The sequence below is a fragment of the Crocodylus siamensis genome, chromosome 5, assembly GCF_052110815.1.
Source record: "Crocodylus siamensis isolate JL-2025a chromosome 5, ASM5211081v1, whole genome shotgun sequence".
Lineage (NCBI taxonomy): Eukaryota > Metazoa > Chordata > Crocodylia > Crocodylidae > Crocodylus > Crocodylus siamensis.
In genome coordinates, this window is record NC_143399.1 from 196760602 (window position 1) to 196783653 (window position 23052).

Genomic DNA, 23052 nt, shown 5'->3' on the forward strand with positions numbered 1-23052 from the left:
CTGGATGACTGGTTTATTTCACATTTTAACAAGCAAATCGGATACCTGTTGATAGAGACGCTCCCAGTAATCCTGTGTCATCAGGCGGAAGAGAGAGAGAAATGCCCAGCCAAAAGTATCAAAGCTTGTGTAGCCATGATCAGGATTTTCACCAGCCTTGTAGCAACCATAGCCCTGTGGACACGTGCTGCAAATAACAATAGAAAATAATTGTACATTAGAGGAGTTGGAGAAAACTGCTTTCCCTGGAAATCCACGTATCGTCGCCTTTTGGATTGGAAGTGCCAAAGCCCAAAGGGAAATTGGTCCGGTTGTGTGAAAGCACAGAATGGTTACAGATACACTTAAGGGTGAACATCTACATCACACTAAGAAAATCCACCCTATCTACTTCTTCCTTAATGCCAAACTTCCTTACAATATTATCTTCCTTTACATGATAACACTGGGCCAGGTATTTAGGCCTCTAACTCCCATTAATTTCAATAGGCTTTGAGTCAAAAGGCTAAAGACCTGGGTGGATCTGGGATCATGTTCATATCTGAAATCACACCAAGTGATCTTATAGGATCACAGGAAAATGCGGCTGGTAATGTAATGTAGTCCAGCCTCCTGCTCGAGGCAGGAGCATCCCTGGCTAACCCATTCTTAGGATAAAGATTGCGCAGTTTCTCCAGGTAGTCTGTTCCAGCGTGTGATCGCCTTCATAGTCAGAAAGTTCTTCCTAATCGCCAACCTAAATTTCCCCTGATGAAGCTAGAAGCCATTACTGCCATTCCTGTCCCTATGGTGCCAGAAACAAGCCCATTTCCACTCTGTAATCGCCCTTCAGGTATTTGAAGACTGCTTTCAAATTCCCCCTGCAGTCTTCTCTCTCCAGACTAAATAACCTTAGTTATTTCAGCCTTTCTTCATAAACATTGCCCCTGAGGTCCCTGAGCATTTTTGTTGCTCTGAGCTGGGCTCTTTCCAAACTGTCCACATCCTTCTTGAGGCATGGAGCCCAAAACTGGACACACTGGGCAAGGTGAAGCCTCACCAGTGCTGAATTGAGTGGAAGAGGCACTTCCCTTGATTTGCATGTGACACTTCTGTTAATGCAACCTAGTGTATGCTGTTGGCTTTTTCTGCATCCAGAGTACATTCTTGGCTCATATTCGGCTTACGGGCTACCATAACCTCCAAGTTCTTCTCTGCAGTCCTGCAGCCCAGCCAGTCATTCCCCAGTCTCTATTTGTACATGCAGTTATTCTGTCCCAAGTGCAGGATTTTGCATTTGTCCTTGCTGAATCTCATCTGATTGATTATAGATAATTTTTACAGTCTATCCACATCACCTGGGTCCTAGCCCTGTCTTCCAGAGTACCTGGAACTACATCCAGCTTGGTGCAGTTTACAAATTTGCTACGTGGGCACTCAGTCCCATCATCCAAATAACGAATGAAGATGTTAAACAATACTGGACCCAGGACAGACCTCCGGGGAACCCCACTTGACAGCTCCTCCCAACTAGATATTGAGTCATTGAGGACCACTCGTTGAGTATGATGATCCAACCAGATATATATCCACCTTACAGTAGTTCCATCTAGACCGTATATCCTTAGCTTGTTAGTGAGAACGTTATGGGAAACAGTGTCAAGAGCTGTGCTGAAGTCAAGATATACCACAATCCAGTGCTCTCCCCCATCCACAGAGCCTGTCACTTTATCACTGTCTTGAGCACTATAATGACACTGGGGCAAGATCATCAGCTGATATCAATGTGCATAGCTCTACTGAAGCTACTGGATCCACACCAATTTATGCCATATGAGGATCTGGCCCAATAACCTGTTGTAACCTGATCTGGGATTTCACATCCACTCCAGGTAAAACTCTTAGCTAGACTTTTGTGATGACTTCTGTTCTTCTCCAATGCATCTTAGAAATTCCCTTACTGAATGGTACTCAGCTAGGGTTGAAAAGATAGTTCATCAGGACACTGTCAGGAGTTTTGAAGTTACTCAAATTTTCACGCATGTAAAACACTGATGTTATGCATTGAACAACCCTTTAAGGACTTTAGTTCAGTTTCTTTAATCAAGCAGAATTTTTTTTAATAAACCTGTTCTGAAATGCTGAAAAAAGTAATGGTGAAGTGTCACAGGATGGGTGAATATCTATATTTCAGCTGGGCTTTACATGAAGGATAAAAAGAGAAACTTCCATATTTAATCAAAAGTAAACTAAACAAGCATATAATTTGAGACTCTGTCAGCCTCAGTGCAGCCATGCAAATTTCCATCAGATGGATATGTGGCCAAATGAATACACTTCAAGGGAAAAAAATGAAGAAACATTTTCAATTCTTTTGCTTCCAATCTTAAAAAAAAAAAAAAAAAAAGTCCTTCCTGAGCTTTCTGCCTTTCATTCCCCATCATTTGTCATTAGAACCACAGGGCCTCCGTTACTTTGATTTGGTCATTCCCGGCTCCCGGAAGAGGAAAGCAGCATAAAATCCACCTGGTCTCTTTTCTACAACATACACGTGTGCTCTGAATACTTTGGTTTGTCCATTTCCCCTGTGTAAGTTGAGCTTTCAAGATAGGTCCCTGTCCCAACGGGGTAGCATCCCAAGCAGCCACACACTCATTAAGTTTCCTTCTTTGATCTATTACTGGAGACAACCTAATATGGTCAGCAGCATGCCTGGGGTATTTTTCCCGTGTTTTGATGAACTGATCCCTCCTGACCCTGAGAAAAACATTCATTTTTCTTTACCTGGAAAAGCGTGTCCAAACAGGACACAAGAAGGTCTTCTTGTCTGAAAAAAAGCAATGGTTTTGATACAAGGCACTTTGCTTGGGATTCAGTTTGCCGTTCTGTCCAGGGAAGTTCTGCACGGAAGACCAATCCCAAGTCACCTCACTGGGCCACATGACCGACTATATTCCTTTTTCTGAAACTAGCACTTTTGGCTGAAGTACCTGGGACGAGCTGCATGAAGTTTGAAGACCATTTACATTAACTTTGGACCCAGCCTTACCCTAGGTGAAGTCACTGGAAGTTGTACTGTTGACTTCCATGGGAGCAGGACATTTTTCTCTGAATTCACCACAGATAAAGGATTTCTAGAACACCTTTAGGTAGTAGAGCTGCTACAGGCACCGTGTTGAATAAGTGCAAAGCAATGGCCAAAAGAAAGGGAAATACTGGAGCTGTTGTGCCAATTACTGCACAGTAATTGGTTCTAATCAAGAGTAAATTTGCTACCTGCAAATACAAGTAGCAAATTTACTTGAGATTACTTTCTGAGCAGTACTGCACCTGTATACAGTACAGGCTGGGGGCCTTCTGCAGAGCTGCTGCCCAGCCAGCCAAGGACCTGGGAGTTACAGTGGACAATAAGTTGAATGTGAACCAGCAGTGTGCCCTTGTTGCCAAGAAGGCTAACGGCGTACTGGGCTGCGTGGTAGGTGTGTTGCCAGTATGTTGAGGGAAGTGATTTTTCCCCTCTATTCAGCACTGGGGAGGCCACATCTGGAGTCCCGTGTCCAGTTTTGGGCCCTGCACTACAGAAAGGATGTGGACAAATTGGAGAGAGTCCAGAGGGGGGTGACAAAAATGTTTCAGGGGCTGGGGGACTATGAGGAAAGTCTGAGGGAACTGGGCGTATTTATTCTAGAGACGAGGAGACTGAGAGGGGATTTAATAGCAGCCTTCAACTGTTCTCAGTGATGGCAGATGACAGAACAAGGAGCAATGGGCTCAAGTTGCAGCAAGGGAAGTTTGCATTAGATATTAGGAGGAATTTTCTCACTAGAGGGTGGTGAAACACTGGAACAGGCTTCTGAGAGAGGTGCTGGACTCTCCATCCTTGGAGGTTTTTAAGACAAAGCTTTGGCTGGGATGATCTAGCTGGGGCTGGTCCTGCTTTAAGCACAGGGTTGGACTAGATGTGACCTCCCAAGGTCCCTTCCCACCCTCATTTTCTATGATTCTGTGATTCTATGTTGGCCACACCTGGCAAATCTCCAGTAAACCTCATGGCACCATAGGATTGGGTATCTCCACTGATACTACAAAATCCCTTTTAGATACACAGCCTGTATCACTGACTAAAGTGACTCTATTTTGAAGGAACAGAAGGCAGAGAAACATACATAAATGAGATATTTACTCAGTAAAATTAGTAGCAATTTTTTACTTTTGGAAAACGAAAATGGAGATGTAACCCTTTCCAGTATTAGACGGGATAAAACCTCTGAATAACATCGTTCTATTTATAGCACACAGTTGTCCAACTTATATCTGTATCTCCCTGCAATAGGCCCGTCTTTCCACTAGCATAAGATGATTTAACAGGTGTATCCCAGCTCGCTAGTGAAAAAGGACCTTGCTTGATTATGGAATGATAGTATACAATGCTCAATACTGTATCTAAGCCATTAGCAGGGGTCAAACTAGGAGTCTATAGTATTAATATCATAAGCCTCTAACCTCTTGAACTGAAGAACTGTTCAAGAGGTTAGCTGTACCATTAACATTAACTGTTAGCTGTACCAGACTTGTATCCTCCAATACGGGTCTTTGTGTCCAGCTCATATTTTCTTAGTCAAGGCTCACTCCCAATGAGCCTACTGGAAAGCAGGAGCAATTGATAGAGGGGGATAATCCATAAGCCATGCATATGATTTAGAAACCTCACGAGGAGAAGAAAATGAAGAAGTAGCTGCTTCCCATGAGGAGGCCAAAGGAAATGATCGACTTAAAAGCTTCCCATTTGAGGATATTCTTCTGGAACTATCTCTATTCCCTCCAAGGAGTTTTTTTTCAGGGAGCATGGGCGTTTGCTGAAGAGTCTGAGATAGATATGTTAACTCTTCCCCTTTGGACTTTCTAGCAGCCTCTCGACTCTGCAGCCTCAGGGGAAAGGGTCTGACGGGACTGCACTCTTTTCTGATTCACAGGGACTGGCAACAAAAACAAACTACGTTAAAATAACATCCTTCACAGCAGTGTAGCAGGATGCTGTCCAATTAATCACAATGAAATTACAGTATCATTGATTCAGAACAGTTAAAAGCTCAATATATCCCTCCATCCATCAGTCTATAATCACCAGAGTAAGTTGGCATCGGTGCAGGAAATGCAAGAACATAAGAAAATGCCTCATCCGAAGCAACAACACCAATTGGGCATTTTGGACACTAATCACCGAGGGGCACAATTACAAAATACTCTGGCTAAAAAGTTTAATCTGTGCAAACCAAGTAACCTGCTGATCCAGACAATAGTGAACCACTGGAGCTGTTCAACGGAAGAAGATTTATAAATGACTGTGTACTGGACTGCAGCTTTTTAGTGCCTAAAAGTGTCTGGGTGATGCCCCTGTATCACTTGGAGTCAGGAATTCCCAGCAGCTGAGGCTGTCATCCCTGAAGTCATTAAACATCGGGAGGTGGGGGCTGCACAAAAATCTGTACTTTCAGCTGCTCTGAGCAACAGACGTCCCACTCAGTCGGTTGCACAGACCTGTTTCAGAAAGGAATAAAAGGAGGAGACAAACAGCATTACTAACGGGATTGTGGAAGTTAAAACAACTGTTACCATAGGTCTTTAAAGGCATAACTATGAGCTGGAAGTTTCCAAAGCAGTTGAAATATATATTTGAACTGGTTCATTTTAGTGGGGTCTCTCATGAACCCCATAGGGTTTAAAAGCGTTAACTAGCAAGTGGGAGAGGACCCTTTTGCTTTGATTAGGCATTGGGTTTGGATGTGGTTGCAGAATGGAAGAGGAATAGCTGAACACACTCAATTGACCCCAACTATAATACTCAACACAGAATAGAAGAGCATGCTTGTCAAAAGGCTATGTCTATACAGAAAATACCTTTAGCTACTATGCTCCAGAGTGATGCTGTCAAGTATGCTGGGTGGGCAAATTAGGATGGAGGCAGTCTAACTGCCACAGTCATCCTTCAGTACTAATTAGGCTGTCCAAAGCCTGTACAGATGTGACTACGCAGTAGCTCAATGTGCTTTTTGATGACACTGGAGTTCACCGTGTAGATACAGCTTTAGGCAAGCAGCTAATGCCAGAATATTATTAACTTTTTAGATCTTCATGGTTCTTCAGAGAAAGAAGGATTTATAAAGGGGACAGAGCAATAGCATGTTGGTTACCAGGTAGGACCAGGTAGGAGTTGAGCTCTTAAGTCTAGCTGCTGCCAAAATCTCTAATTGGAGAGCTCTGTTCATTTCCCCTGGAAGACCTCTTTCACGTAAGCATCTCACTAGTCCCCCAAAAGAGATGCTCTCTCTCCCTTAGACTTGGAAGCCAAATAGGTAGCCATGCTTCTTGTCTGCAATCACTATGCATCATTATTTCCCTTTGTTTATGAACTTCAGACATCCTTAAACCCCCCCCCAGCAAAACAACTAAATGAGGACCCTTCCTTTCTCTGAGGGAGAAGCACATAGGTAGTCCATTTGTGTTGTGGTGCAACCAGAGATGTCATAAAACTTCGCTGCTGGTGATATGTTGTGGCTGCTGCCTGATAAGATGAAACTACTCGTTCTGAGGTTTTCAAGAGCGGCTATGTAAAATCTGGCCCCTATGTCCCATTGGCAGGTGCTCAGTGGGAACAGAAATATTTCAATGGGTCATTTTTATAAAAAAGGAAAATCTGAACATATCATGGCAATGCGGCTAAAGGAACAGCGGCGCATAAGCAAGTCTAACAGAACAAGGGGGAACAAACCTAACCTAACTATAGAAGAATCGCAAGGACAGACTCAGGGTATCTATTGATGTGACCATGTTCACAAGTCTGCAACCTAAAATGGAGAAATCACGCTGGCTTCCAGTTCAGGCCCAGGAAAGCCAGATTGCAGACCACGTCACATGTGTACAAATGGAGCCAGAATCTCCGATACCCCTGCACAGCCACCCCTGACCTTATGTTCAGGCACAAAGAGGCAAGGAAACGTTGCATGCCTGCTGCTTCCCACCCAACCAGGTGGATGGAAATTGGGCTGCTTTGACTCCACCTTTCAATGCACCAGCTAGCGAAGAGGGGTTGTCAGCTGCTTTGGATATAGATAAGTAGCAGATGGTTGCCTCTGTGGAGCAAAAGGGATGTCCCTGTGCTGTTTCTTGGATGGCATAGCAATAGATGATCCTTAATGAAGTCAGATTGTAAATGTGTAAACCACAGGAGTCTGGTTTAGTTCATATGACACATTCATGCCAGTGTAACATAAATTAGCATCCAGATCAGACAGATGATCAGTTCAGCCCTTGGCAGGTGTCACAGTTGGCACTCTTACAGCATCTTGTCATTAGCTGGCAAGGGAGCCAAAAATAACCTGCTTGCATTGAGCAAACAGTTACCCCAGGGAAGAAGTGGACACATGACAGGTATACTGGTGTTACTTACTCCTGTTTTTCATGCAGTAATTTTACCCCAGAGTAAAGTGATTTAGTAAGCTTTAGGCTGTAGTTTGGGTATCTGTTCCACATTTTCTATGTGAAGGCAGAGTACACTGGCCATAAATGTATTGTGCACCCTTACTGTGGCCTCTCTCCCCTGTTAGCAGTGGCTATGTCACCCACCGTGGTTGATGAGCTCGCTATATCTGTGGCTAACTGAAGTAGGTCCTTTCACTCAAGTAGCAATAACTTATTTGTTAACATCCAGTGGACCTGGATTTAATTCCTTCTGCCAGTGGCCTGCCCAGAAGCAGGGTGTTATACATGTATGCTCTAAGAGTGGGGATGCTAACGTTTGTACCTTGTGACCTACAGCATTAGAGGAACATTTTTTGCCAGATGCTAGGCCTGCTGCCTTGTGGCTTTTACATTCCTGGAAGGGGCTCTCCTGCTACAAAGAAACCACTGACGTGCCAATATGATTTTAGCCAGTACAAAGCAGATGGAAAAGCTGATGCTACTTACGTCAGAATCTAGTTATATTAATTTAAAAGATGCTGTAAAGTACGAAGGATTGCAATGAGTTCATTAGTGTTGCTTATTAAATTGGGGTGTAATTGGGTCATGAGCTCTGACAATCTTAAGAATGCATTTTGTTCTTTACAAGATTGCATCGGCCCAGTGATATTTTAAGAAGCCGCATTTTGGTCTGGAGAAACTGGACGTCATGGCCCTGCTTTTGCATGGCTGGCATTCCCCGTCTTTGCTGCCCATCCTGGCGGGCTCGATTCTATAAGATGCTTGAACACACTCACCCCAACCCCACAAACTATTTTACTTGTACTGAAGCCTCTGCGTCATCTGTTGACTTGGATGAAACTACGTGCTTAAAAGCTAAATGTGCCTGTTGCTAGACTGTGACTTTAGCTCTCCACACTTTGCATGGGAGGAGACCTTAAAACACTCGAGATGAGGACACAGAATGGCTACTGCTTTATAGTCCTTAAAAGCATTCTTTACAGCCCACCTTTGCTGCAATGCCTACAAAAGCCAACTTGATGATCATGGCTAGGCAGGTGACAAGTTAGTTCTTTTTTCTTTCCTTCCTCTTCCTACCTCTACCCTCTGCAAGACAGGGCATGCAGCTAACAAAGCTGGATCAGTTCCTTACTGGACTCATTTGCTTGTGTGCCATCCCTCTTGTGTCTCTAGATTGCTAGCCCTGGAGAGCTAGGAGACTTTTTTTTCCTCTGGATAGCACCCAGCACAATGGGGTCTCAATCCTAACTGGGGCCTTTGGAGACTGAAATAATACATAGTGAAAACAGAAGCCTGGTGAAGATCAGGCATGCCAGGGCTGTATTTTAACTGTCAGCAATGGAATAAAAGAAATCACTGTGTGGCTTTGTGTACTTGTCTCTGATTCAGTTCCACCTTTCCCTACACAGCTGGGGTTGAGTAACAAGGCAAGTTTTTCTTTTTTGTTAATGGAGTAGTAGTTGGGGACACCATGCAGTGCAGCTGCTATTCTGATGCCAGTTGGTCACTTCTCTCAACCAGCCACGGGCCCCAGGTGAGAAAGCAACACGAAGCAATGCAACATCGGCGGCTGTTGTATGTGAAAAGATAGGAAGTGCTTGTCCGAGACAATTAACAATTTTACCAGAGAGGAGACATGGCTTACGTACTTCACAAGGGCATCATGAATCTGAGCTAATGATTGTAAAGCACTGCAAAGCCATTGGTTGGAGGATGCATAAGTGCAAAGCATTATTGTTACAACTGAGGGAGCATCACTACACGTCCATGACAAGTGCCAGTGATAGCATGTAGGCATGGAAAACTCACCGTTAAAACTCGGCTTCAATATATAGAACTGAAAATGAATAATCTCATGCAGTTGAATGTGTTGGGCTATATTTCCTTGGTGAAATACGGCAACACAGAAGGATGCACATACTCGTGTCAGAGGACTGTAAACAGGACTAGGATTCATTTCTAAACTTTCAAAGGTTTTATGTAAATTCCCCATTTAAATTCTTCATTGACTAAGGTGAGAGCAAAAGAGTTTCCAAAATTATGTAGAAACTCACTTTGTTCTAGACTGACACTACATCAGTTGCTTAATGTATCCTGCCAAGAAAAATCAAGGTTATAGTGAGGATAAAGGTAGCTAAAGTTTCTATAGCAACAGTTACTAGGATGCAGTTGCCAAAGGTGCCTTCTTGCTACATCCTGAGTAGCTTTACTGGCTGCTTTTTCTTCCTGTTCACTAGTCTTTTTGGCAATATCAGGACTGACATGATGCAAATGTACTTGCATTGCTGGTATAATTTTGCAGACTATTCCTGCCCAAGAGCTGGACATACAGGATGTGTTGTGCAAAATGAAATAAAAACAAGTTAAGCAGTCTGAGCTTGAGACACAAGGAGGATACAGTTGACTTGAAAAAAGCACACTTCTCTGAAAACATGTTTTCCTATCGTCATTTCAACCACGGAACTGAGATTACTATGAATGGAAAAGCTAAAGGGACAAAAAGGCCCTTTTCCCTTTTTCTCCTAAATGTGTTTAGTTTGAGCTACGGACGGGCCTGTGTTGGCTTCCCAGCTGTCCCACAGTTTCTTGTTGCCTGTGTGGATCCAAGTCACAAAGGAAGGGTGAGACATAATCCCCAAAATGGGAGGAAAGGGTAATTGAAAAAACTTGAAAAATAGGAATGCAATTCAAAGGAAACTGCAAAACCAAAAATCACTTTTCCCCTTTTCCATATTTTTGGGGGAGGAGGGAGAAGCTTTTCAGCTGAATCCCACGCTGCGGTTGATTCCTTCAGCTTTGTATCCTGTTTTCACAAAGGAAGGCCAGGCTCCAGGTTTACAAAATTAACGAGTTAAGTTTTCAGTAATGCAGCTCGTTCCCGTAATGTGATTGCATTAATAATACAGTGGGGGTTGGCGTAACCTGATATAGCATCCTTTCTTTGCGAGTACCCCCCCACTACACCTGCCATCCTGTTTTGGTCCAGTGAGTAGGATGGGCATGTACCTGGGACATTCGCAGTGTAGCAGGTGTACTCTGGGAGGGATCCTCAATAGCAGCCAGTTGATTGAACGAAAAGAAAAGACCAATTTCCGCTCAGTTGTTCAGTTCATAAATGTGAATGTCTGTGGGTGGTGGGGCGGGTGGGGGTGGTGGTTAATTTTAAAGCTGCCATTCAGTCACTTATGCTGTCTTGGCTGCGTGTCCTGCTCTGGGGCTGCAGGTGGGCTCACCATTAAAGGGGGCTGAACCATAGGCCTGTCAATGTGGACACTAGCTCCCGTAGAAGAGCCCTGCAGTGTGGATGTAGCTCAGGAAGCCAACCCAGTTTGACAGCCCTGGTTTATGTTTTAAGCCATCTCTATTTAAAGAAAATGCACTGGTCAATTTAGCCTGGGGAGGAGAAGACTGAGAGGGGATTTAATAGCAGCCTTTAATTACTTGAAGGGGGGTTTCAAAGAGGCTGGAGCTGGACTGTTTTCAGTGGTGACAGATGACAGATCAAAGCAATGGGCTCAAGTTGCAGCAGGGGAAGTTTAGATATTAGGTTGAAATTTCTCACTAAGACGGTAGCAAAGCATTGGAACAGACAACCTAGGGAGATGGCAGAGGCTTTTAAGACCTGACTAGACAAAGCCTTGGCTGGGATGATCTAGTTGGGGATGGTCTTGTTCTGAGCCAAGGGTTGGGCTAGATGAGACCTCCTGCGGTCCCTTCCCGTCCTAAGTTTCTATGATCCTATGACTTTATAAGGAAGTGGTGATTAATGATCGGCTGCCTGCCGTGTTGCAGGCTGTGTTCCCGTCTACAGTCAGACCACTGATATCAGCAGTGTGCAGGCCCACCTGCTCCCATGAAGGGGGCTGCATGTCTGCCTACGCTTTGAAGCTCCAATGTACCTGATGCCAGCGCAGGATTCTAGTAAAGCCAGAGTATGTTTCAGCCCATCATTTTGCTGTAGCCTTTCCATACTTTTGATCAATATAATTAATCTTTTCTGGCCCTTCACCAGAAGGTACTAAAGGTAACTAAAAAAAAAGATGCAGTGCTATGCTGGCGGGGAACTAAAAAAAAAGGGAACCCTTAAAATCAGGCTTAAATCAGGCTGCTTTAGTCCCTTTAGAAATCAGGCTAGATAGCTTCGCCCCTATTATCTTAATCAGAAATGGAACAAGATATCCGCACGGGCAAAACAAAACTGCCTGGATGAAAATGAGAGTTTTTGCAATGGTATTTTTAGTATTAGGAAATACTTATGCAAAAAAGACAAGTCTTTTTTAATAGTGTATGCTGCTGTCGCTATTTCCAGTTCCTGGCTGGACAGCGATGTCTTGTCTACATTTCTCAGAGAGGAAGAATTTTTTTCTAGGAGCTCAAGTCTCTTAAAGTATTTGTTGTGACACACTGAAATGCACTTGGAACAAAACAGCAGCTTTGTCTGCCTCCACTCTCATTTGATTTTTCCCTTCACTACAAACACTAAACCTTGTTTCTGCTGGACGCTTAACTTCTAGTAAATGCAAAGAAAATTCTGCTGCTCCAGCAACACACCTAGAACGTTATGTTTGGAGTTAGGTAGAAAAAAGCAAACTATTTTATTGAAGGAAAAAAACTAAATTAAACGAAAGTAAATGTGTTATTTCAGAGATCCTGAAGGAAGTTCCTGGGACACCAGATGACAAATCAAAACAACAAACAGCTCAGTCCTGGGGAAGCCGAGACATACAGAGTTTTTAACGCCCCCCGCAAGCAACCCTCTGTACCATGAATTCTAAAGCAGCCTTTCATATAGCTAGATCACAGCCAGATATGCTTTACAACACATTTTCATGACCTTCTAAGTCTTCAGGGTTATTTTTTCTTTCTGCCCTCTGGGTAAAATATCACAGCACAGAGTTACGGTTACTACTGCCAAGTGGCAGGCATCACTCAAAATCCCTTCTCGATCAGAATCAATGCTAGGTCCATTAGCTCCTGGTTTTCTGGTATCTTGACTGCTTGTTAGGTAAATATATATATATATATCCCAAACCCCACTAATAATTCAATTAAACTCTTGCCTTTGAGATGATTGGGTTGCCCATGATAAAGTATCTAGCAACAATTACTTATTCTATCTCAGAGCCCCTTCTAATGTAAGGCTGCTCCCCTGACGCAGGATGTAGTCTCTATCAAAAATATTTGTTAAAACACTTAAAAGCAGAAATTTCAGTCTCCTCATCTAATAATCACCAGAATAGCTGAGTTTGGATTCGTATCCCTCTGCAATGGCAGAGGAGCAGGGAAACCTCAGGGCGCCTATTCCATTCCTTTAAAAGTGTGCTAAAACAGACTTGCTAGTTACCTCAAATCTAAAAACCTGACCAGAAGGTAAATACAATATGATACAACTGAACATCCCAACACCCACCAAAGGATCTCCACCATAGTACTGCACACACCATTTCCTTCCCTACCTACTACCAGCAACATAGACATCTCCTTATGGGCCCCCAGAACACCCTGAAGGCGAAGAAATTTGAACTGTTATGGGCCATGGGCACAAGTAAGTCCAAAAATGCTTGGACCTAGAAGATAATGCCCTACCACCTTCCCACTCTCTAAACCAGTGAGACCCCAGGTCAGGCATTTCTACTGATACCAGCTGCAGCGCATCGCTAATAGATGAGATACTGCTGTCTTATGCATAAAGTGATATACCTTCTTTTAACCTACTTTCCCTTGCCATGAAATATATTTTATATGCTACACTAGTGGTCAGCGATGTTTTAAGGCTGTGGGACAGATTGACCCAGTTTTGGTCAGAGGTAGGCTGGTGGGTGGGTAGGAGGGTGGTAGGACCCAGGTGCCACTGCTGCTTTTCTCCACTGGTAGCAGTGGAAAACACCCACCGCTGATGCTTTTCTCTGTTCTTGCATGGGAAAAGCACCTGCCACTGGCATTTTTCCCTGTGCCAGCGTGGGGAAGGAACCGGTTACTGGCATGGGCAAAGCAACTGCTGCTGAAATCCTCTGCCACCCAAGGCCACCAAAGCCCCATGTTTGTGGGCCAGATCAAACAGACAGCTGCCAGTTGCCAACCCATCCTATATGCATGTCCTGATCAGGTTTCTCCTAGAAGATTTTGGCCATGCTGTGCCTTGATCCCTAGATACTGAACGCAGTTCCTTTTTATCCATCGTGAACTTGCAGATCCCTAAATCACCTCTATAAAATAGGCTGATATGACATTCTGGCAGACCCTCAGCTCCCCTTACATGTCTCTGTAACTCCCTTGGGTCCTACTATCTTCTTCCAAATTATCTACACCTCTTAAATTGACGACAGGATTAGAAAGCAAGCATGATCTCAAATACAGAATGTATAAGACATAGCAATAATTTCATCCAGAGCTAATAGGTTAGCATGAGCCATGAGCTTTGGACACATACTAAGCCATTAAATACAAAAAAAAAAAAAAAGTATCCCAAGGCAGCAAAGGGTGAAAAAAGAAGGATCTGGTGGTAGAGGGAAAAAGGCAGCCCTGTACAAGCACAGCAGCTCTGATGCATCTGTCTGAGTATTATCTTCCAATAGAAGAGGCAATGGAGGAAGCCAGGTCCATTATCCATCCCTGTCAAAGTCTCTGCCTCCTGATTCCAGTTTTATCCAGCGTCCCCTCGTCTCCAATGATACCATATAACTAACTCCTTTCAGGCCACAAATATCTAAGCACCACTGGGACTCGAATCCACACCTCAGTGCGACCCATGTTTAACTTATCTCTACTTGAAGGGATCTAGAGGGTCTGCAAAGTCCTGGAGCCTCACAGAAAATACCCCTACAACTATGGAGTCTGGTCTAAACCTGGAATAGAGCAATGATTTGCAGTCATCAACACATCTGTTTAATAAATGCTGACATTGTACCTTTCTCAGAACAGACACAGAGGAAAGCATGGCCCACTGCCCACAGAGCCTGCAGTCTAACTCAGACTGGCAATACAGATCAGATGTACAAGACATGCCAGGGAAGGTTGACACTTCCAGTTATCCTCTCTTTGAATGTAAATATTGCTATAGACAGTGGCAGCAGAAAATAGTTCTTACTTCTCTTGGACCCTTTAACTGTTTTCTCTCCACTTTCTGCCTGTCCATCCGCACCAGCCTAGCTCTTACCCTCCTACAGCCTTCCCTTACCTACACACTCCCACTGCAAGTCCCCTGCAGTGACCTCCCCATTCTTTCCATTTATCCACGCTCAACTCTGTTCAATCAGCCCATCTGAGACCATCTCAAAGCCCTCAGCTTCCTCTTCCCAGCCCATCTTGACCAAGCACAAACAACCTCCTCCTACCTACCTGGATCAGAATACTTTCCTCCCACTTCCATACTCATTCTCTGTCTGAATTACTTTTCTTCCTTCCTACCCAACATGTAGCAGCTCAGAAAGTCCCCAGTGATTTACAAGCCCTCTCTGACTCCTCCTTCCCTCTTAGCTCAAGCCCCTCCAATCCCTTCAGGCCCAGAAGAATCACCTTTTGGGGTAAAATGCCAGTGCTGCAATACTGCATAGCAGTGAGCCTGGGGGACCACATGGACAGGCAGCAGGGAAGGCCTGTATTTGTGGAGTCAGTGTATGAGAGCTCCTGCCCTACGTCTGTGCAGTTAATCTGCATTAGCTTCCTCTGCTTATGAGCAGAAGTGTGAGAAAATAGCATGCATGCATTTGACACATTTTACGTGCCCATGCAGCTCCAAAGCATTTTGATTTCAATACCAGCCAAGGGTTTGAATTTATTGTTCACTCCATCCTCCCCTGCTAGAAAGCCTTGAGGTCAGCATCAGTCTAGTTCCCTGTTGCTTTTCTGCATCTCTCATTTCCTTTAAACCACTCTCCACTCAGCCAAAACATTATTGAGTTTCAGCCACTTTTTTGAGGAGAAAATTAAATTGATTGAAAAAGACCTTGTAAGAAGGCCTCTAAAGAATTTAGACATGAATAAGTGAGACACTCCAACCTCTCTCTCCTGCTGTTTGGAAAATTGTATTATTATGCGCAATATTGTCATTATCTCTGCTTCTATTATTACTGACACCAGGAAGTCAAAATCCCTACTTCATGCTAGTTAGAAGTGGACAAAGCTGAGCCAAAGCATGGCATAGAGAGACAACAGAAGCAAAAGCAACTTACCCAGCATCTGAGCTTTTGCCACACAGTAATACGTCTGTAGTGCCGTTCTTTATGAAGTAGTTTTCTGCAACAAAAAAAGAAGAAAGAAATCATTCATCAAAAACATACTTTCTAATAGGTGCACCTCAAATTAATATGACTGGTGGGAATTATCCAGCCAACTACATATATAATAGCAATAGTAGCAATAGTCATTCAGGAACTTATTGGAGCTGTGCCCACTTTAACCAACAGAGAATTTTGCCCATTAACATTATATTATACATAAATAAAATATATATCGACTAGAGTTGGGGTCTGTGGCAGGAAACCTGTCTCCCATGGGTTAAAAACTTAACCGGCTATAAGAAAGTATAAAAAATGTGTTCATAAAGCATCCCTTTCCCGCAGTAAGGTGCTTGGGACTCTGCTTAATATTATGAAGACAAATAAAAAGGCAATGACTTCATTATTAAAATGTATCTGTCCAAACAGACATCAAGAAACCCAAATTCAAAGAAACAGAAGTAGGAGGGGAGGTTTAGAAATAAGGGCCCAACAATAGACTTTCCAGGAAAGTGTTAGCACAATGAGGCCATTATCTTTAATCAGGACTTAATAATAGATGCCTTCTATGAGCAGATGAATGTGGACTCGGATGGATTTCAGATGGGTACAAATGCCACATCCTAACCTAGTCCTCAAATGTACCTAATATACCCTGCATTTCATAGCTCAAAGTTTATTCATTATAATTTATTAAGTGTATTATTATAGTAAATCAGAGTAGTTAGGATTATTGGTCATGGACTTTGACCCCACTTTGCTGTATAAACACCAAATAACACAGGTTCAAGTGCCAAGAAACTTTCATTCTAATTATAAGAAAAAAGATCATAGCTTCATAGAAAAGTCGGGCTGGAAGGGACCTCTGGAGATCTTCTAGTTCAGCCCCCTGCCTGATGCAGGACCACTCCTATCCAAACCATCCCACATGAATCCATGTCTAACCTATTACTAAATCTACAGTCAACCCCATCACACAACCACAAGGCACAGCACCCTAACCTGCCACAGGTAAAGCAGCAGGACAACAGCAGGCAATGTTACAGAGAAATGGGCAAATACAAGGGAACAATTAAACAACACTGGTCAACATGAAAGGCAATGACCTCAGAACCAGCCTAGCATCTGTCAGGAGTATTTCCATACAGCATGACAAGGAGAGCTTTGAGGAGAAAACAGGGTAACTTTGTGGACATTTAGAAAAGCTGCATGGGAGAAAGAACCAAACGTGCTTAGCTGAACAAGTAACAAGTGGTTGATGGTGGCTGCCTGCTGGAAGACTGGAGGTGGCCTTAAAACATTAAACAAAAGAAGAGAAGTGGGATAAAAATAGATGTGTTCAATGCTACAGAGACGAGAGACAGCCAGTGATTTCCTGCTGACTTAAGACTTGATGGCTAGAAACCTAACTAGCAGGTGCTGTGTACCTGTGTCTCCATTACAGACTAAGCCCACATCAGTGAATGTTTTAAACACCAAGAACACAAGCTGATAGGCATTTATATACGCTGATATGCAATGGTGCAACTGACTGAACGGAGGTGGTGCCGCTTTTGGAGTAAGCTGCAAGCAATGGGCACTCCCTGTTCTGACGCCTGTTAAGAGCAACATACCAATTGCCCATTTGCTGTGTGGTCCTTGGGCCATGTGCTAGTGTGGACATAGGCTGTCACAGGAAAACAATACATCCTGCTCAGACTGTGGCTTTTTTGCGCTCATAAAAAGGGCTTTCCAAGGAAAGCTCTTGGAATTAGAAACAACTCTGTGGTTTTTAACCTGGTTTAACACCTCTGAACAATCTCCTTGACAAAAGGGAAGCAAAGAAGAGTTGTGTCCTCCATATCCTCTGTTCATTGACAAATCTGCTTTACTCAAAGTGAGGCAGTAATGACGTATTCAGCTGGCAACATAATCCCAGCGCACCTCCAGAACAGGGAGTGAATATGGACCGATGAAAGGGTAAGAGATATTGCAGCAACTTGCTGGTGTTCTGCAGCCTGTTGACAAACTATATCACCATATACGTTGAACGATATAAGAAAGAGAATCGATTCTTGTCAACTGTCCCTTTTCAGAGATCTTGAGACTTTTAAGTCTATAAGAGGGACTATTAGAACATCACCCCCTGCAAAACACCCATTGTAGAAATTCCCCCAGTACAGCATGTCTTTCTCTATAGGCATCCAGATTTGCCTTAAGGACAGCAAGGGATAGAGAGAGCATCACTTGATATTTAATTACCCTCCCAGATAAAAATCTGTGCCTTATTTCTAGTCTAAGGTTGCCTTGTTCCAGCTTTAAGACCACCGCGTTGCTGTGATGTACAATTACTCATCCCTATTTAACTCCCATTTCCCAGATAGGATTGGAACTGCAGTCCTATTGTCCCTGAGGCAAGGAGTCATGGTCAATTTGGTCAAAGGGTGTTGCAGAAAGAGTAACAACATAAAAGAGAAGGAGAACATAGATAAACAGGTCACAGTGCTCTGGATGAGTTTTAAAAACCCAAGAGTACACAAGACTCCATCATCTGTTGTTGACTTAAAACATTTACATTTCTAAAGCAAACGGCATGCTAAGTACCAAAAGGCTTAATGAAATGCATGGTGGAGGGTCAGTACTTGGGTACTGCTGACGGGGTGCATCCAAGCAGTGGAGGCCATTCTGCACCATCGTTGTTACAGTTCTTTTGCAAGGTTTGAGTCTGAAGAGAGACTGATAGCCGATTCCCTAGCAATAACTGAAGGTGGGGGGGAGGGTTAGAGCATTATGCTTCAAGAGCCCAACTGCTGTATTAGCAAAAACACAACCACCGGTCAATTTATCAATCCAAAAAAGCTAGGTTAGTCCTTCATCGAATACAGAAATAAATATGTTTGTTACAACATTTTTTGTTCACAAGAAAAGAGCTTTTTTTTATTGTTGTTAGAGAAAAGTTTTTTAATAAAAAGATGTTACCACCTTTCCTAAAATACGTAGTGTGTCATAGAAAAGAAAGCCTGTGGTAGATCTCCACACGTAGGTTCCAGACAAAATATAGTAATTAATTGAACGGCTGCCCATGGAGTAGTTGAATCACAGTAACTGTCAGCATACCTGGTCTTATTGCACATTAAGGCCAAGTACAGACATTCAAAAAGCCCAAGGACGAACTAATCTAAGTGATGTGGTTTTCTGTAAGTGGCATAATCTAGATCAGTAGCAAACAGAATAGTAGGGGAGAGGGGCAATCTTAGACCAGGTTCTGCCATGTTTAAGCCAGTCTATGTGTGCTGAATTTCTGTTCTGTTCTGGGTATAGACTGGTTTTGTGTGCCAAACTTTTGTTCTGTTGCAGGTATATACTGGTTTCCGATCACTTATACCAGTAGAGGTGTAATGTCCACCATACCTGACCTAAGGGAAAACAAAACCAGGGCAACTTAGCCCTCAGTAAAACAGGCCTAAGTTACTGTGGTTTAGCTTTAGAGTGGGCACATGGCCAGCTAGCACAAGTCAGCTGCTCTGTGTAAGTACCCATTTTCTTTCAATACATTTTAACTTTTCACTTTTAGGAATTTCCTGGAAGAAGTGTAAAAGATCAAGTATAAAAGAAAAGGTTTAGCAACAGTGGCCCATATCGAAGGATGGTTGGCCATGAGTCACTGGTAGTTTCATCTTTCTCTATTTCAGTAATGTCAAACAACAGCTCCAGTTATTACCTAGTATACAGCATGAACACCAATTTCCAACATCCAGGCTCATAATTCATAAATGCATCTGCTTGTGTGAACCAGTGCCCAGATGCATTAACCTGCACTAACACACACTATACGAACACTTCTAGTCTTTCTTTGCAATTCTTATTAAGTTTGTGACCCTACCAACAGCTCAGAAATCAAGTTTCTTCAGGCTCGAATCTCAGAGTTGTTGACACAGGAGGAGCTGTGTAAAACACTTTTGTAAAGCAAGTGTTCAGCACATTTGTTATAGAGTACATTAACAGTGTGGCAACAGCCAACTAGGCACGCTTAAATCTGGCTTTAATTTGGCTTGCACGGTTAACAAGAGAGAAAGACATGATGAAGGCTCTAGTCAAGGGCTTTGTATGTCCAGCAGTGACTGTAGGTTTATAATTGGTTTTCTGAAGACCGTATTGCTGTGCCATCACTGCTACTGTTGCCCGTATTTGCTAGATTGGGTATAATGGTGCTGACTGGAACGCATCTGTTTGTAGATACGACAGGAAACCTTTAGAATCACCGAGTTGGAAGGGACCTCTTGAGTCATTCTAGTCCAACCCACTGCACAGAGGCAGGATGAACTGATCAAAAACCTTGCCGGTCAGATCCCTGTCCAGCATCTTCTTGAAAACCTCTAGTGAAAGAGCGTCCACAACTCTTCCAGAAAGCAGAGGAACCAGACTGCGGAAGGAAAAAAAGTGAGCAATCTCATACTAACCATGGACCACAAGAAAAAGGCCAACCCCAGCTCTCAGTGGGTGCATCTCCATGAGACGTTTACTACGGAGCTGCCTAATAAGCTCCTCAGTAAAGTCTCAGCATCTATACATGTGGCCCTACTAGGCCACAGTAAACTAATAAGCACTGGTATAGGGTAGTACTTGTATGCACAAGTATTATCCAGCGCGGCATTATTTAGTGTGCCGCAGTGCATGTGTAGATGCTGATGGGGCTGGCTGGGGCATAAGGGTGCTTCAGGGTAGGAGCTGCCTGCAGGCTAGCCCTGCACTGAAGCACCCTCATGTCCCAGCCAGCTCCTCTGCAGCATGTTGAGCCAGGTTGGAACAGCCCAGGGCTGGCAGCCCCAGGTCCTGTCAACCACAGCTGCTCTGACCCAGCTCAACACGCTGCGGCGCATGCGTAAATGTGGTGCCCAGGAGCAATAAACTCAGGTGTGAACTGCACCGGAGTTTATTCAGTCACATTAACTGCATGTGTAGACACACCCAGTGACACCTATAATTCTCTGGAGTAAATCAATTGAGGGGAGTGGCTCTGGCATACAACAGATACAACTAAGAGCAGATAAGAGGAGGAGGATGCACGTACTAGAGGTCTTTCTCCCTCTGCTTTTACAGATGAGAGTCCAGGGTAGTATTTTTTGATTGTAGCCACAAACCATCAAGAACCCTCAATCTGTTTTGTTTCCATATCTTTAATAGGAGTCCTCCTTCCTTTTCCATGCTGTGGGCAACTGCTAGGTATATCTGCACTCAGAAAGAGATGTGATAAGATGGAATAAATTCCAAAAAAAAAAGATTGTTACAACCAGCTCATGGAAAGGTACATTCCTTTAGGTTATGGGACTTTTCAGCAGCTGACCCAAACTACTTCCGGTAAAACACAAGGGAATGAGGAACTGGCTTGACTGTACCACACTTCTTGTCAGAACTCCCACGGATTTCAAAGCGGGATTTGTCCTTTATTAACTCAGCAACACAACCTAAGAAGCTGTCATGCTGCAACCTCGGATATCGAGAGGCACTTGCTTCTCAAAGTTAGGGATCTATAGGCATTAGAGATGAAAAAAGGCTATTCAGGCAGGGAGACCATCACCTGATGAAAAAGGACTATTCTCAGGGGTATAGTTTTTAAGTGCCTGAAGTAACAGGAATGTCACTATTCCCCTTGGGAGAGTCTATATTCTTCAGTCCCTTTGATCTCATTGCCAGAAAATGTTTCCTGATATTCACCTTAAAACACCATTCTATTCATTTTAGTTGAAACTACTGATGTATCAATCTAACTCTCTCTCTTCTCTCCTTCTGAGTCGTATTCTTCATTTACTTTTGAGATAGCTATAATTCCCCACTGTCCCTTTAGTTGTTGCTTAGCCATCCACCCATTTCTTTCTTTTCATCTTTTTATTTATTGGCTTATTACAGGTGGAACTGGCAGCAATGCTGATTGCTGAGGCAGCCTAACACTCTCCATTACAAGTTCCTGTTTTCAATTGCTTATTATTTTGCCAGGCTTTAATTGTTTGCAGTCTAAATTTCTCATGCTGGGGTACTCTTTCAGCCTCAATGCTTTGGAAAAAGCCAGCAAAAGCAGTGCAGCCATTCCTAAAAGTCAGGCTAGGGAAAAATAGGTTGTCCAATGTTTGGATCATTGTTTCCATAGGTGACTGGTAGGGGGTGCATGGGGCTGGTGTCCCTCCGACGACCGACACTGATGCTGATGGCAGGGCTGGTGCCATTGGCGGCTTGTGCGGGTGCCACCCCAGATTCACGAGGCACCAGTTACTCATGATTGCTTTTCAACCTCTTTAGGTTCAAGGGACCCAGGAATAGGCTCAAGGCGCCCCTCTGAAAATGCCAGCGTGCTCGGCAGCAGACCTGGAAGTGGACCAGAAGCACTTCCAGTCACTTCCTTGTCCACTGGGGAGCATGGTGGGGCCCCCCTCCATGCCCTCCCGGCTCAGTGACTGGTGCCTCCTGGGTCTGGGGGGGCACCTGCGGTCCCCTTGCGGCCAATTGCCAGGCTGGGGGGGCGATGGGGGGCCCCCAGCATTCTTCCTAGCAGACCCAGAAGTGGACCAGAAGTACTTCCAGTCCACTTCTGGGTTCACTGCTGAGCCCGCTGGAGAGCCCCCCACACTGCTGTGGGACGCTGCATCTGCCCCAGCACTGCAGCGATCATGAGCCGCGCTGATACCTCAAGGTATGCAGAAAAAACTTTTAAAGCTGTGGCTGTGCCCAAATTGCTGATTCATCAAATCAGCATTGACTCGTGAGATTCGGATTTGGCCAGATTGAATCAGGGACAGTGACCTGAATCAAGAATCAAATCACTGTCCCTGATTCAGGCCAAATCCAAATCTGAATCGAATAGGGCCCATTTCGCACAGCCCTGCTAAACACCCTGACCAAGAATCGCATAACACCCTGCTTGAGAATCATTGGCTTAGATTTTAAGTTGGTAGCATTCATCAAATAGCATGCTAGTGCAAATAGAGCAAGAATCGTTTGTATCTTGCAATTTTTTTAACTGCAATAATTCGTCTGCAGGACTCCTTATTGCAGAGCAGTATCCAACCACCACTCCCATGTGTATTACAATGGAACTTGCTATAGCAAAGGTGAAGAACTCCTTTCTGCTTAAAGACTGACTTCTTCCAAGAGCCTTAAAAATCAGCATGCTTATTTGGACTGTTCTGAAATCTGGTCTGTCTTCTGGGAGAGCAAGCAGGGTTAGTGTTCCCAAACTGGGGCCATTTGAACATGGGCTTCCTAAAATACAGCATCCCCATCCACTCCAAGATGCATTTATTTATTGTAGACCTGGGGATCAAACTATGCTGTGAGTATGCCCAGAATGGCCTCAGAAACTCACATTTTATATTAAGCCCAGCTAGTGTGTGGTAGCAACTACCCC

General features: G+C 43.8%; 1 protein-coding gene across 1 annotated transcript in view; it reads right to left on the minus strand.

Moving 5' to 3' along the window:
• SCN5A (sodium voltage-gated channel alpha subunit 5) overlaps nucleotides 1–23052 on the minus strand; it is a 317379-nt gene that overhangs the window by 179285 nt on the left and 115042 nt on the right. Inside the window, exons 8-9 of the mRNA XM_090047773.1 lie at nucleotides 15630–15693; nucleotides 46–187 (exon numbers count right to left, since the gene is read on the minus strand). Coding sequence (XP_089903899.1) covers nucleotides 46–187; nucleotides 15630–15693 — 206 coding nt within the window. The remainder of the gene's footprint in view (nucleotides 1–45; nucleotides 188–15629; nucleotides 15694–23052) is intronic.